Source organism: Ovis canadensis, chromosome 19 (genome assembly GCF_042477335.2).
Source record: "Ovis canadensis isolate MfBH-ARS-UI-01 breed Bighorn chromosome 19, ARS-UI_OviCan_v2, whole genome shotgun sequence".
Lineage (NCBI taxonomy): Eukaryota > Metazoa > Chordata > Mammalia > Artiodactyla > Bovidae > Ovis > Ovis canadensis.
The window spans coordinates 19,932,307-19,946,088 of record NC_091263.1 but is presented as its reverse complement, the minus strand read 5'-3'; the positions used below and the strand labels follow the sequence as shown (position 1 = coordinate 19,946,088).

The following is a 13,782-nucleotide window of genomic DNA, read 5'->3' as shown; positions in this document are numbered from 1 at the left end:
CAGCAGAGGTTCTAAAGTACTTATTTTTTAAAAAAAGACTAAGATGATCACTGAATAAGTGGAGGTATTTGTGTGTATGAGCATTTGAAATGACAAACTTTGTTAGAGAATTCAGCTGATTGGCAACACACAATCAATATTCTTTCCACTGAGTTTTCTCATTAATAGCCTGAGATACGAGAAAGGGGAAAAAACATGGAAGGTTAAATCCAGATTACAAAAGTTTAATTTCTGGGTCTTGTATTTGTAGCTGGATTGTTAAAAGGGTGAGGAAAACTCATTAATGGGCTATAATAGCTAGCACCGATATTTTTCACAATTGACAGGATGTCATAGAGTTTATACGGAAAGCCCCAGCATTAAAGACACCTTCAATGGTTTTAGTAAATTACTTTTTCTGTTGCTTTCAATGACTGATGTAAATTCGGTCGCATTTCATTTAGGTCACGGGCATGATAAAGACATAATCCGTTGGTAGTTGATTACAGGACAGAAGCCCTGAAGCCCGTGGTTCCCAGGGGCTCTGTCAGCCACAGGCCCTGCTCCCAGGAGGCTCAGCGGGCTGGCTTCCAGGGCTCAAGGCCACCTCCCCACACGGCGGGTGGGTCCAATGTGAACCATCGCCGTGATTCCTGTGCACCTCCGCCTGGGGATGTGGGCTAAGCGTCCTTGCTCTAGATGGCCTCCATCTGGAAGCCAGGAAGTCATGTCTTTCTGTGAAAGGTCAGCTACATTGGAATGAATCTGGTCCAAGCAGAACACCCCTGTTGTTAAGTGGGACATAAAATATATTATAAGAACAAGTGTCTTTCAAGATAAAATTGAGGGGAAAAGGACTCATCCTAAAATGACTTTGACAGGTAAGCACTGTTGTTCCTGACCCCTGGTGCTCTGGATCAGGATTCTGCTTTCACGCCCTCCCCTCGTCTTTGTCTGCAGACTTTCCCCTGAAGACACTTCCGCAGAGAGAAGCTCACCCCTGCCAGCGCCTTGGGATGGCTCTGCCTGGAAATAGCCTCGTGTGCTCTCTTCTTCGTGGCTGCCATAGAGCCTCTCGTGGGGCCAGGGCGCCTGCTGGGCTCGCTTGGCGGGAGTTAGCATTCCTGTTCCCACATTCTCCCTTTCCTCCCATTTCTCATGGTACCTGCTCTCTCTGCAAGATGGAGCTGTGGGCTAGACGAGGAGGAATGATTGTGGCAGAAAGACACACGTCCTCTTCTCCAGCACATTCTAATAATTTTCTCTATCATGACTCTCATTTGGGGAGTGCACCCCAGTGAGGTTACCGTATCCCATCTGTCACCAGATTTGTCCCCAGCACAGCCCTTGCCTTGTAGCTACACTTCCTTCCCCAGGTGACGAGCAGACAGGCCTGGGAGGCCTGCCCCTGGGGCTGTGGTCTGTCTCCCAGGCCTGTTCCTTCTTGTTTTGGAGGTGCTAAGGGGCCTCCCTGGGAAGGAGTTAGGCATCACAGAGCAAGCCATTTTGCCATGGCAGTTGAGCTTATTCACTTTCTTTCTGTTTTAAATTTATTTATTTACTTGGCAGCACCAAGTCTTAGTTGCTAGCTTATTCACTTTCTATCTGGGAAAGCTAGAGAAGACTTAAGAAAGAAAATGAGTGTAGAGAGAAGGAGGCATGTGGAGTTGGGACAAAGGAGCCTATTATCATGGCATTTTCTGTTTTCTTAAGCTATTTGTATGGCAGCCCACTCCAGTATTCTTGCCTGGAGAATCCCATGGACAGAGGAGCCTGGCCGGCTGTGGTTCGTAGGGTTGCAAAGAGTCAGACACAACTGAAGTGACTTATCATATCAGGCAGAGGCCATGTGATGGAGAAATGTAAATACACTCACTGAATGAATGTTTGTCTCCAAAGAAACCAGATAAATGTCCAGATGTATAACCCCTGTGTTAACCGACCTACTGTGCCGCGGATTCTGTGGTGATGATGACGGTTCTTGAACTCTGACGTGTGGGTGCTTCTCGCAGGGTGCAGCTCCGTTCCTTGTGTGCGCCACGTCTGGTACCACGGTGCTGGGGGCCTTCGATCCTCTGGATGAGATAGCGGACATCTGCGAGAGGCACGGCCTCTGGCTCCACGTAGACGTAAGTTCACCCATGTGCGCCCGTCTGTTAAACTGTGCAGCCTTTCTGCAGCTTTGGTGGGAAGTTTTTCATACTCTTAGGAGCTAGACGTGAGCTCTCCAGCTATTTGTATCTAAATGTATGTATATTTCTAATTGGGACTTCCTAGGTGGCTCAGGGGTAAAAAATCCACCTGCCAATGCAGGAGACACGAGAGATGTGTGTCCTCCTGATCCCTGGGTCGGTAAGATCCCCTGGAGAAGGGAAATGGCAGCCCACCCCAGTACTCTTGCCTGAAAAATTCCACGGAGAGAGAAGCCTGGTGGGCTGCAGTCCATAGGGATGCGAAGAGTCAGACACGGCTGAGAGCAAGCAGGCATATTTCTGATTAGGGGAGATAAACATGTCATATCCTGCTAGGTAATAAGGAAGAAGCTACCCAAGACTCGATGGGGATTTTGTCTTAGTTTTCCAGGTTTCCTCTTATTCCTCTTGTCTCCTGGGTAATTTCCTTGGATCTACTGTCATTAAGACAGCACAGTATGGGGGACCCCTTCCGCACTGTGGAGTCAAGAGGCTGATTTAGGATTCAAACCTGCCTCCTCTTCATTGTGACCCCAGCTCGCTGGGTTTTGGTTTCATTTGTAAAGAGGGAAATGAGTGCCTGATGTGGTCAGTAAAGGATCTTCTAGCTCTAATGTTCTGGGATTCCAGCCAGCTGAGAAATGCCAAAAGCTGCATAGCTGCACTGCATGCCATAACTAAAACAGCTTTTATCTGGATCTATCACAGAGAGCTATTGGAGAGTGGTTGGGATAACATATATTCTTTATAACTTTCTAACTTAAAGGGTTGGCCTTTTTGTGTAGGTCCAGGGGTTGCTCATAATGTTGTTTTCCTTGATTAAAAGTAACTTAACGTTCTACTTAGTCAGGGTTAAAAAATTGAGTTCAGCTGGTTAAGAATGCTTGTTGAGCTTTCTGACTTTGTGTGTGGATGACACCAGCAGTTACTTAGTTTGATTCAACCTAGTAGAAAGAACCATTGAACCCGAAGATGAGACTTCAGGGAACTTTCCTCCAGTGAGTGAGTGGTTCCTACCTTCCTTATCAGGCAAAAAAAGGACAATATTTTTGACTCACTGAACATTTGTTTGGGGCATACACCTACACCTAATTCTATGAACATTTGTTTGGGGCATACACCTACACCTAATTCTATAGTTTGGATGATTGAAAGTAAGGTTTCTATGATATAATATCAAAAGAATTTTTTAGCAACTCAAAGCTTTCATTGAATATATACTAATATTTGGTAAAAGCAGCAATAGTCATATGAAGCTCACTAGAGTTATACGCTTGATTAGTATGCAAATAGCAATATGTCAGGTAAATTATTTGTGACTTCTTTAAATGAGATTGTAGGATTTGTATCTGTTCACATTTCAACTTATATGTTATTGGTTTTTATAGACTTAGAAGTATAATAATACATTATGTCCTGAAAGATAATATGAAGTGAATACTTTTGTGACTGTGGAAATAGGGGCAAAATCAAATATATGAGCAGTTATACTTAAACATTCTACTCTCATAAAAGAAACATCAAATATGGATTATATAGTTTTTGTAAAACAGAGTAACTACAGCAGTTTCCAAATTGGGAATGATGTTAAGAGATTTATGGAGCTTAGAGAGAATTGTGATTGATAAGATGTGAATGAAAACCTCTCTAGATTTTTTAAAAATCAGAGGTTGAATTTTTTAAGAAAACCCTTTTATAAGGGAATATTTGAACCACGAAAATTGTTCTGTTTGCATGTATGTAGTATTCGATTAAATTTGACAACTTTTTGTGACTTATTAAAGAAATTGGCTCTAACACTGAGACAAGACTCACTCACCCTCTAATATTACAGACGTCATTCTGTTAATGAACATTTTTAAGAATGTTATTTATTTTTGGCCATGCTGGGTCTTCGTTGCTACCCATGGGCTTTCTCTAGCTGCGGCAGCTGGGGCTCCTCTTCAGTGCTGTGTGCAGGCTTCTCCTGTTGCAGACCTCGGCCGGCAGGCACACGGGCTCAATAGCTGCGGCATGCAGGCTCAGCTGCTCCACACGCGTGGGGCCTTCCCAGACCAGAGATTGAACCCACGTCCTCTGAATCCTTAACCACTGGACTCCCAGGGACATCCCATTGAAAAAATTCTATGCAGGAACATGTAGCTTTTCTTGAAGAAACTTTCTATACCAAGTTTATTAATTTGAAAGATAAAAAAATTAATAACATTACAGTGATGACTTTGGCCTGTTTGAAGTTTTCTAGACAGTATTTTAAAGAGCCTTTAAAATATTAAAAACTGGTATTTGCTTGGGTTTCTTTTTAAAAATGAAATCAGGATTGCTTGTTCTGCATTTTCCTTAATACCAACTTGGCCAGCATGTACACCGTATCTTATTATTTCGAAGATACACATATTTTGTTTACATCTTTAATATACCTAATTGGTATGTTGATGTCATATTTTTTTTCTTTCTTAGCAGTCCACAAACAAATAGTTCCCTTACATCTGATAGTATCTAAAATTTGGTTAATCACAATGCATTTTTAAACAACTGAATAAGAAAAACCTTAGTCGTGTTGAAAGTTTTGGCTGTGAGAGCCGGGGTTATTGCAGCCTCTGCCTGAGACCAGGATTTCAGGGCTAGTCCAACTCTTCTCTGAAGCAGAGGCTGCGGCTGCTGCAAATCCTCACGCTCCCCACCACACTTCCATCCCAAGTCCTCGTCCTGGAGAAGGTGGCAAAGACTACACTTAAAATCGGGGGCTTTTGGAGCTGACGTCTTTCCATTCCACCCTGCCTCCACTTCCCTCTCAAGATTAGCCGTACGATTTAAGATTATTAACTAGTTACTTAAAGAGAAAAACATAGGCAAACAGTCCCCGTGGCATCTAACTCAGAGGTCCATAGTGACATCCATTGGTTTGATGTGGCGAGCTTTGGAATGACGAAGTTACAGAGGGAAGCCAGTATAAGGAGGACACTGGCATTGGGGTGTTGTGTTTCTCCTTAGTTCTTTTGAGGAATTCATTTGTGGCTGACCTGTTTCTAACCCGGCCAGTACTATGCTGTGCTTAGTTGCTCAGCTATGTCCAACTCTTTGAGACGCTATGGACTGTAGCCCGTCAAATTCCTCCGTCCATGGGGATTCTCCAGGCAAGAATACTGGAGCAGGTTGCCGTGCCCTCCTCCAGGGGATCTTCCCGACCCAGGGATCAAACTCAGGTCTCCCACACTGCAAGTGAATTCTTTACTGTCTGAGCCACCAGGGAAGGCCCCAACCATGCTTAACCACCCTGTAAACCAGTGAACTGATGCCTTGAAAGAGCTCCTGGGATTTTAAAACTGCAGTCCAGCTCCCTAAGATGAGCAGAACATTGTCTGCTTCTTGAGGAGGAGGAAGAGGCAGAGGGCAGTGCAGGGGGTAGCAGGGAGAGCCGCTGTGTGAGTTGGGCAGAAAGGGTGAGAGTACTGGGTGTGTCTGAGTCTTCCTGATTAACCCTTCCCCTAGTTGCCACTGGTAGGTTCTCAAGAAGTTGAAGGATATGAGAATTGAGAAAAGCAGGCAACTTAGAGTTTAGGGTGCGTAAGAGAAGTAAAAGAACCTAAAATGTAAGTGATTTTCATGTTTGAGAGGGTCAAGTTCTTAAAACGCAGGCCTGGGAAGGCTCAATTAGCAGGTTCAGATCAAGTTTTCCCAGAGGCCGAGGGCAGTTGCCTCCACGGCTCAGCCTTGGTCACACGTGGTCCATCATGCATGACGGTGGGAGACAAGGGCAGGGACAAGGGGGCTTGACTGACAATCCTGATTATCGGTCCCTTACCTGGGAATCTTGAGGACGTGCCTGTGTACCAGTTTTGGCCCACAAACCTTTGGGAACTTCTGGGGTGATTGGCGAGTCTAGTCCAGGGGAGCAGGGCTGGAACATGAGGCAGTCGAGGTTCCTTAGGGTTCATTGGGCAGATAATTGTTTTAAGCAAAGGAGAGGAGAGCTGAGAATAAGGAGAGGAAAGGAAATCCCAGAGTCAATAAGCCTGGAGGGGAGGGAGGAAGAATCAGTGTGAGCAGTAAGAACGTCAGTTTGGTACTTGGAAATTTAATGAGACATTCACTCCCAGGACCATGTAAGAGCCCAACTCTGCAAGTGAGCCCCTCCTTAAGGGTGCAGCCTGGTGACTCGCTCTCCTGCCCCTGGCCAGCCCTAAACGGGAAGGCTGCTCTTGCAGCCACTCTTTGCTGTCCACCAGTGAGCTCGGCTTTTGTGATGCTCTGAGAACGTGGAGACCTCTCGTTTCCTTCCTCCTCCACACCCATGGTGCACCCAGTCTTGCCATGTCTTTCCATATGATATTGGGCTCTTTCTTAACTTTTGTTGGAGTTGTCAACATTGAAGGACTATTGTGTACTTTAGATTCTAAGAGTTTAGAGTGTGCGGACTGTGTCTTTTGTCCACAGGCAGCTCAATGACTTACCAGTCTCTTTATAATGTGGGGATTTAATTCCTAAGCGTCACTGGAGACCCTTCTGTTGCAATGAGGTTCAGATCACCTGAGCAGAACTGGTGATCAAAATTTCCCAGAGTCCATTGGGAACTCAAACCAGGGCTCTGTGACAACCTAGAGGGGTGAGATGGGGTGGGAGGGGGGCGGGAGGCTCAAGAGGGAGGGAACATATGTTTACCTATGGCTGATCCATGTTGATGTATGGTAGAAACCAACTGTCCTTCAATTAAAAGTAAATAATTTTTAAAATATGCCTAGACTCCATATTGGTTGAAACTGACTTACAGTATCAAATGGCAACTGGCTGGTGAACAAATAACACTGAAATAACGTGGTTTGGGTTGTATCACTGTCTCAACAGGCTTCTTGGGGTGGCTCAGCCTTGATGTCCAGGAAGCACCGCAGGCTCCTGCAGGGTATCCACAGGTAAGCGTGGTTTCCCAGGCCTGGTGCCTTTCCTTCAGGCAAGGGGATCTCTCTGGACTTGGCCCACTTAGGTGACATTTTGATAATAGGCCCCAAACTAAGCACTTTTTTGCTTAAAAAAAAAAAAATCTCTAAACAACAAACTCCCCAAACCACTCACACCAGGAGGCCTCTGGAGCGCTGACTTGGATGTGAATACTGAAAGCACCTGCAGGGGGTCATAGCATTCTTCCCACCAGAGGAAGCTGAGTCTCCCCTCCTTACCCTGCTTTTCCTCTGTTTAACGTAACAGAGCTGACTCTGTGGCGTGGAACCCACACAAGATGTTGATGGCTGGGATTCAGTGCTGTGCTTTCCTCGTCAAAGACAAATCTGTGAGTTTTCCTCTTGTGACCTTTGGGCTTGAAGGGGGGTGGATTACCAGATTGGGGTGGATTACCAGATTCGCGTTTTTGCTTGTGTTTTGTGCCTGGGGCCAGAGGTAGATGACAGTCTTTGGTAAGTGTTGATGGCATCAAATGGAAAGAAGAATGGGCCCAGAAAAAAGATGGAATACTTCAGCTCAGGTAACCTGTGTTTGATTTAGGTGTTATATAATCTCATTAGTTATAGCTAAATGGTCTCCCTCGCTCTCTTTGGGGTTGTATTTTAAAGCTCAGTTTTAAACATTGCCAAATTATTTCCCCCTTGATTAAGTCCAGGATTTAAGTTATCTTGAAACTTCTCCTCCCTGAGAAAGGAGAGCAGATGTGTGTCACACATTAAATTGAATGCCTAATATGCTTAGCTGGGGCTTAACAGCCCATTTTTATGGGAAGACGTTGGTTCAGGGCTGATCTCAAACCCTGATTTACTAGAGGACTGCCTGTCTCAAGCGATTGGTACTTAGCTTCTGTTGGAACACTGGGGAGTGCTGGAGACTGGTCTGGATCGCTGTGAGGCAAGCAGACTGAGGTTCCTCTTGGTTTGAGGTGAAAACCCTTTGCTTTCTGTGGGTTAAATAAGGATCCTCGTGGGCCGTGGCCCAGGCTGGGAAGTGCCGCCTCATCCTTAGAAATGCCTCCTCAAGATCTGCGCGCAGCGTGTGGGTGATCTTTCTCAGCCATCTGTTTACATCTTTTCCTTAGGGGACTCCCTGTGCCAACGCTCAAGTCATTTTCTCTTTTTAAGGAATTTTATTTCAAATGACAACCATATTTAAAATCTGAAATCTCATCCTGTCTGTGTCACAACTTTCTTTAAGAAAATATTCTGTGGTATTTGCATGTCAGTGAGCGCCCTTTGTGTTTTGAGATGACCAGAGAGAATGCTCATCAGACACTATGGACAGATTCTGCATCTTGGGAATATGAATCTCCCTTCATGTTTTATTAGATTCGCTACTCTGGACTGTGTTCAATGCCATTTAATTTCTATTACCTTAAGTTTTTAAATAGTAGAGTGACTGCATGTTATAACTGGAAGGTGGTTTAAGATCACTATACTATTTATGAGCCAAAGAATATATTCAACTTGCCTACAATCACATATATAGGACATGAAAGAGTTCGGAGTAAATCAGGTTTTCCTGTGGTCCAGATATAAGAACAAAAATACTATGCTGAGCATCCTTCAAGTGCCAGGCATTTTACATCTGCTTTCCCCCTCATCCAGTCATCTGGATAACTTCTCTATCTGTTAGTGTGATGCTCTCAGGAGTGGAAAAATTTAAACCCCAAATTTTATGACTCTTCTTTTAAATAACTTTCTAGCTTTCATAAATTTTTCTCGTTGAATGATATTTGGAGTGATTTATCCAAGAATTGATTTACATTCATGTCCTTGAGGCAACTTAAAATTTTCTGGACCATCTAACTCTATAACAGTGGTTAAAATTTTTTTGGTGAAGAATTCATTCCTGGATCTCAATGCAAATTATAGTCCCCATGTCTACTCACACGGCAGGGATGAAGAGGTTAGGAAAATTGCGTTCATGGTGCAGAGCAGCACTTTCCAAAGCTGCCCTTTTTTGATGAAAGACTGTTTTCAAATTAACTAGAATGCAGAGTTGAACCGTGAGGTATGAGAGACGACCATCAGCTTAAGTTCTGTGCTGGGAGTTTTCTCCCCCTTTTGTACCTGGTTTCTGCCTCTGATGTTCACCCAAACTTTCACGTGTTCTCCCACTGCCAGCTGCTTCCTACATAGGTCAGGCGCAGCAGTGCTGCTGGGCTTAGAGACAGATGTGCTCCCCATAGTCAAAGGGTATATGATCTCACAGAGGAGACAGTGGACAAAGTGTGCCTGCCTGTTGAATTGTTTGATTACTGATTTGATAAGTGCTCTGAAGGCTGCGTCAGACATAGTTAATTACGTATTCACCAGCCATCATGACCTCCCTTCTGTCTCCTGATGCTCCTCTAACCAGCGCCCCCTGACAGCTAAGAGTCACCCTATGACACGGATATGATGAGGGGAAAATGTGAAACAAATGTTTTGGTTTCTGAGAGAGTTGGTATACGCAAGAGCAGAGCCTTCTTTCCCCTTTTCTACCATGAAGGCAGAAACAGTGTTGTGTCAGACCGTGATGTAGGGAGCTCTGACAGCCACTTTGTAGCCAGGAGGTGATGACCCTAAATTAAAAAGTGACAAGCACAGAAGAGCAGAATAGAAAAGGGGAAAGTCTTGGTCTTGGATGACATTGTATTCACTTTGGAAGTGCTCACTTCCAGAGTTTTTGTGATATGAGGTACAAGTAAGTATCCTTATTGCTGTTATTAATAATAAAACTTCTTCCACCAGGTAATCTATTACTTGAAGCTGAATGTCCTGGTATCTGAGACAGAAAGCAGTATGTTACTCGTGCTATAAAGCAGACCTGAGAAGTTCCAGAGGGAAGGAACAGTGTGCGCAAAGTCTTTAAGAAATGAGGGTCCTTTTTTTTCTTTTTTCTTCTTAATTTTAAAACCTGAAAGAGGTTCATTGAACAATGAATAATGCTAAGATTGGCATGAGATGAGACCAAAAGATTAGGCAGTGGATGGATCATGCAAGGTCTTAGAGGCCATTTGAACAATTTTAGATTCAATGTTTAGAACAGTGTAAGAATTTTAAAAACAAGGAGTAATCAGGAAAGATTTCCATTTAAGACAGCAATTTGGAAGGGAACAGAATAGATACAAGAAGAGAAAAGGCTTGCAGTACCCAAACAAGAGCTGATGGTAGTGTAGATGGGAAAATGTGATAAAATTCGAGATGTATTTCAGCTACCAACTAGACCGGGCTGAACTCCCAGTTATATATGGGACACGAGGAGGGAGTGACGCAGCCGCGAGGTGAATGGTTCCATGTAAGGAGACAGAAGTGGCTGAAGGAAGAGAAGATGCTAGAGGGAAATGTCTTAACTCCAGCACGGGCTATGCTACATTTGAGATGCCGGTGAGGGATGCAAATGAAGGTGCCATGTAGGCAGCTGACACACGGATTCAAAGCTTGGAAAAGAGTTCTGGACTGGAAAACCAAATTAGGGATTGCTGAATGTAGGTGATGCTTGAGATCAGAGTGGAAGGGCTTGCCTTAGGGGGAGCTTTGGAGTGAGAAGAAGAGGGAGATCTTAGACCTGAAAACTTCAGAATCTGAGTTTGGAATAGAAGAAGAGGAACCCGCAGGGAGAGAAATTTGAGCTGGAGCGGCCAGGGAGACAATAGGAGGACTAGCAAAGGGTGATAAGAGAAGCGTATTAGGAGGAGCGTAGCTTCCTTAGAGAAGGCGCCCTGGCTCACCGGTGCCACCTCTCCCTCACTCCCTCTCAGAGCCCATTCCCTTCCTCTGAAGTGCTGTCACATTTGTGGTTATGATTTCTCACGCCTTAACGTCCCCTCCCCTAGGATGTAAGCTGTATGCAGGGAGGGGCCAGGTCAGTATACTCACTACGGTACCCTGCGTGCTGAGCAAGTCCTCCCAGAACGAAGGAAAAATTAAAATTCACTGAAAAAAAAGAATAATTCAGCACATTTAAAATCCTCACTAATGTCTGCCTTCGTGTCAACAGTAACTAGGAGTTTCCAACCTCTCCCCTACCCCAAATTATGCCTTCTGAGCGGTTTGAGATAATGGTGATTATAATGACAGCTGATGAGCTTTATTGCCTTGGTCCCAACCCAAGCGACTTCCCTTGTAGCTCAGTTGGCAAACAATCTGCCTGCAATGCAGGAGACCAGGGTTCCATCTCTGGGTTGGGAAGATTCCCTGGAGAAGGAAATGGCAACCCACTCCAGTATTCTTGCCTGGAGAATCCCATGGACAGAGGAGTCTGGCAGGCTACAGTCCACGGGGTCGCAAAGAGTCAGACACAACCTAGCGACTAAACCACCACCACCCAACCCAAGGCTTGAGCGGACCTCTAGCAGGTAACTGACAAATAGCGATTTTAATTTGGACTTACTTCTCCAGATAATGGAAGGGGGTAATTCCAGTTAAAGAAAACAACAAATTACTTAGTGAGCATACCTCTGTTAAGGGAAAAATTGATTCCCTAATTTGTACCCTCAGAGCTGTAACATTCACAGTGCTGGTTTCCTGATTGACTGGCTTGTAGTGTTTGCATTTTTAATTTCTTGTATCCGTAAAGGAGACTGCCCGCAAAACAAAGCAGAGCTGTTACTATCCAAGCTGTACTATCACTAGCACTCTGCATGATAGCGATAAAAAGAAAATCAGGGATTTCAAAAAATCTGTGATTATAAATAGGTTGACTTTAGATATAAATGCCGGATCTACATGGGTGTTTTGAATCAAAGACAATTTTTGATTCTTTGATCTAAAATAAAAGGCATATTCTGAGAATCAGATGCATAGATGGAGAAAAATCTTGGTACTGGCTTTTTGATTTTTAGGTTTATTGGAAGAACATTTTAGTGTAAAAAATCTGACAGTTATATGAAGATATGAAACATGATAATCAGATGACTTTTTGACTATGAATTATTCCTGTTTCAACTTATCATTGCCATCGAGTACCAACTCACAAGGACTTCCTGTTTAACCTAGCAGCTATAGATGGTTAAAGGGACATTTTTTTCTTAAAAAAACTATGTCGATAATAAGGATTTTTAAAACGTCTGTTTCTATGTTTATTTCAGAAGTAATTCACATTTATCATAGACCAGAATCAGAAAATTCAGATTGGGAGAAGGATGAAGAAAAAGATGCCCTTTACAAATATCTGAAGATGCATAGTTTGTTATGCATATTGATATATTTAAATGTGGGTCTTCCCAGGTAGCACTAGTGGTAAAGAACCCACCTGCCAAAACCTGAGATGTAAGAGACACAGCTTGATCCCTGGGTCAGGAAAATCCCCTGGAGGAGGGTATGGCAACCCACTCCAGTATTCTTGCCTGGAGAATCCCATGGACAGAGGAGCCTGGTGGGCTACAGGGCATAGGGTCTCAGAGAGTCAGACACAACTCTAAGTGATTTAGCATGCACACATATTTAAATATACACAAGTATTTACCTAATATAAAAGCATATTTTGATTTTAGCATGCCTGTTCTCTTTCACAAAACTGTGAATATTTCTCCATGTCAGTCTGCATTCTGTACATTTTCCATAGCTGCACAGTGTTCTACCATTTTGATATTTGATAGTTAATCTGACTACCTCCTTACCAGTGACCAACTAGATTGTTTTGATTTGAAGCTAATATAGATATGACTGCTCCCTTTGAGGCTACATTTTTGTATATTCTCCTTTTCCCCCTATGAGTAGATTCCTAGAAGTCAAAGAGTTGTGATCATCTTTCATGATGTTTTCTTATACTTTGTTTCCTAATTTTCCTTCTAAAAAATAGCTTGCTTTCTCCCTAGCAGAGTATGAGCAGGCATGTGCGTCTGTGTGTTAGCCTTTGACATCGCAAGAGGTTTTAGCTTTGTTGAATTGATAGACAAGACATTTGTACACCCATACTTACAGACACACAACCATTTTCCTTCTCATGTTACGCAGTGATGTACTGCACCTCCTTCTCAGGGATCTTTAGCTGGAAATATTGACCCGCAGTGCTGGGTTTCCTAGGCTTCAGATGTGAGGCCTTGGAGGTAGGCTTCCAGTTCTTTTCCTTTCATCTCCAGTCTGTAAGAAGTGCAGGATGACCCTAGTTTTTCTTTAGAAAGAGAAATAGCAGAGAGAAGAGGGGTAGAAAATCCGTTCAGAACACACACTCATTGGCTTCCCAGGTGGTACAGTGGTAAAGAACCGCCTGCCCATGCAGGAGACGCAGGAGACATGGGTTTGATCCCTGGGTCGGGAATACCCCCTGGAGAAGGGAATGGCAACCCACTCCAGTATTCTTGCCGGGGAAATTCCATGGACAGAGGACCGTGGCGGGCTACGGTCTACGGAGTCGCAAAGAGTTGGACATGACTGAGCGGCTGAGCACACACGCTCGTTGAAGGTATGCTGTGGGCCCAGCACCGCTACGAAGGGAGAAAAAAACGAAAAGGAGACAAACACCACCTCCCCACGTGGTTCCCAAGGAAGGCAGGGATTTCTCACTTGATAACGACGCCTGAGAACTGTGCTCTCTCTCAGACTGGCTTCAGTTTCTATTCTGAATGATCTTTGATATGTCAAAGGACTGCTATTATATGCCATTAAAAAAAAATTGTGCAAGAAAAGGAAAAAGGGAGAGGAGGTGATTTATCAGAGAGACTAGGAAAAAA

At 44.0% G+C, this 13,782-nt stretch overlaps 1 protein-coding gene across 4 annotated transcripts in view; it reads left to right on the top strand.

Annotated features, from left to right (window-relative positions):
* The window catches only part of GADL1 (glutamate decarboxylase like 1), a 189,313-nt gene that overhangs the window by 58,754 nt on the left and 116,777 nt on the right, over window positions 1-13,782 (top strand). For all 4 annotated transcript variants that reach the window (XM_069561229.1, XM_069561228.1, XM_069561230.1 and 1 more), the window contains 3 exons: window positions 1,992-2,108; window positions 7,014-7,078; window positions 7,371-7,452. In XM_069561229.1, coding sequence (XP_069417330.1) covers window positions 1,992-2,108; window positions 7,014-7,078; window positions 7,371-7,452 — 264 coding nt within the window. The remainder of the gene's footprint in view (window positions 1-1,991; window positions 2,109-7,013; window positions 7,079-7,370; window positions 7,453-13,782) is intronic.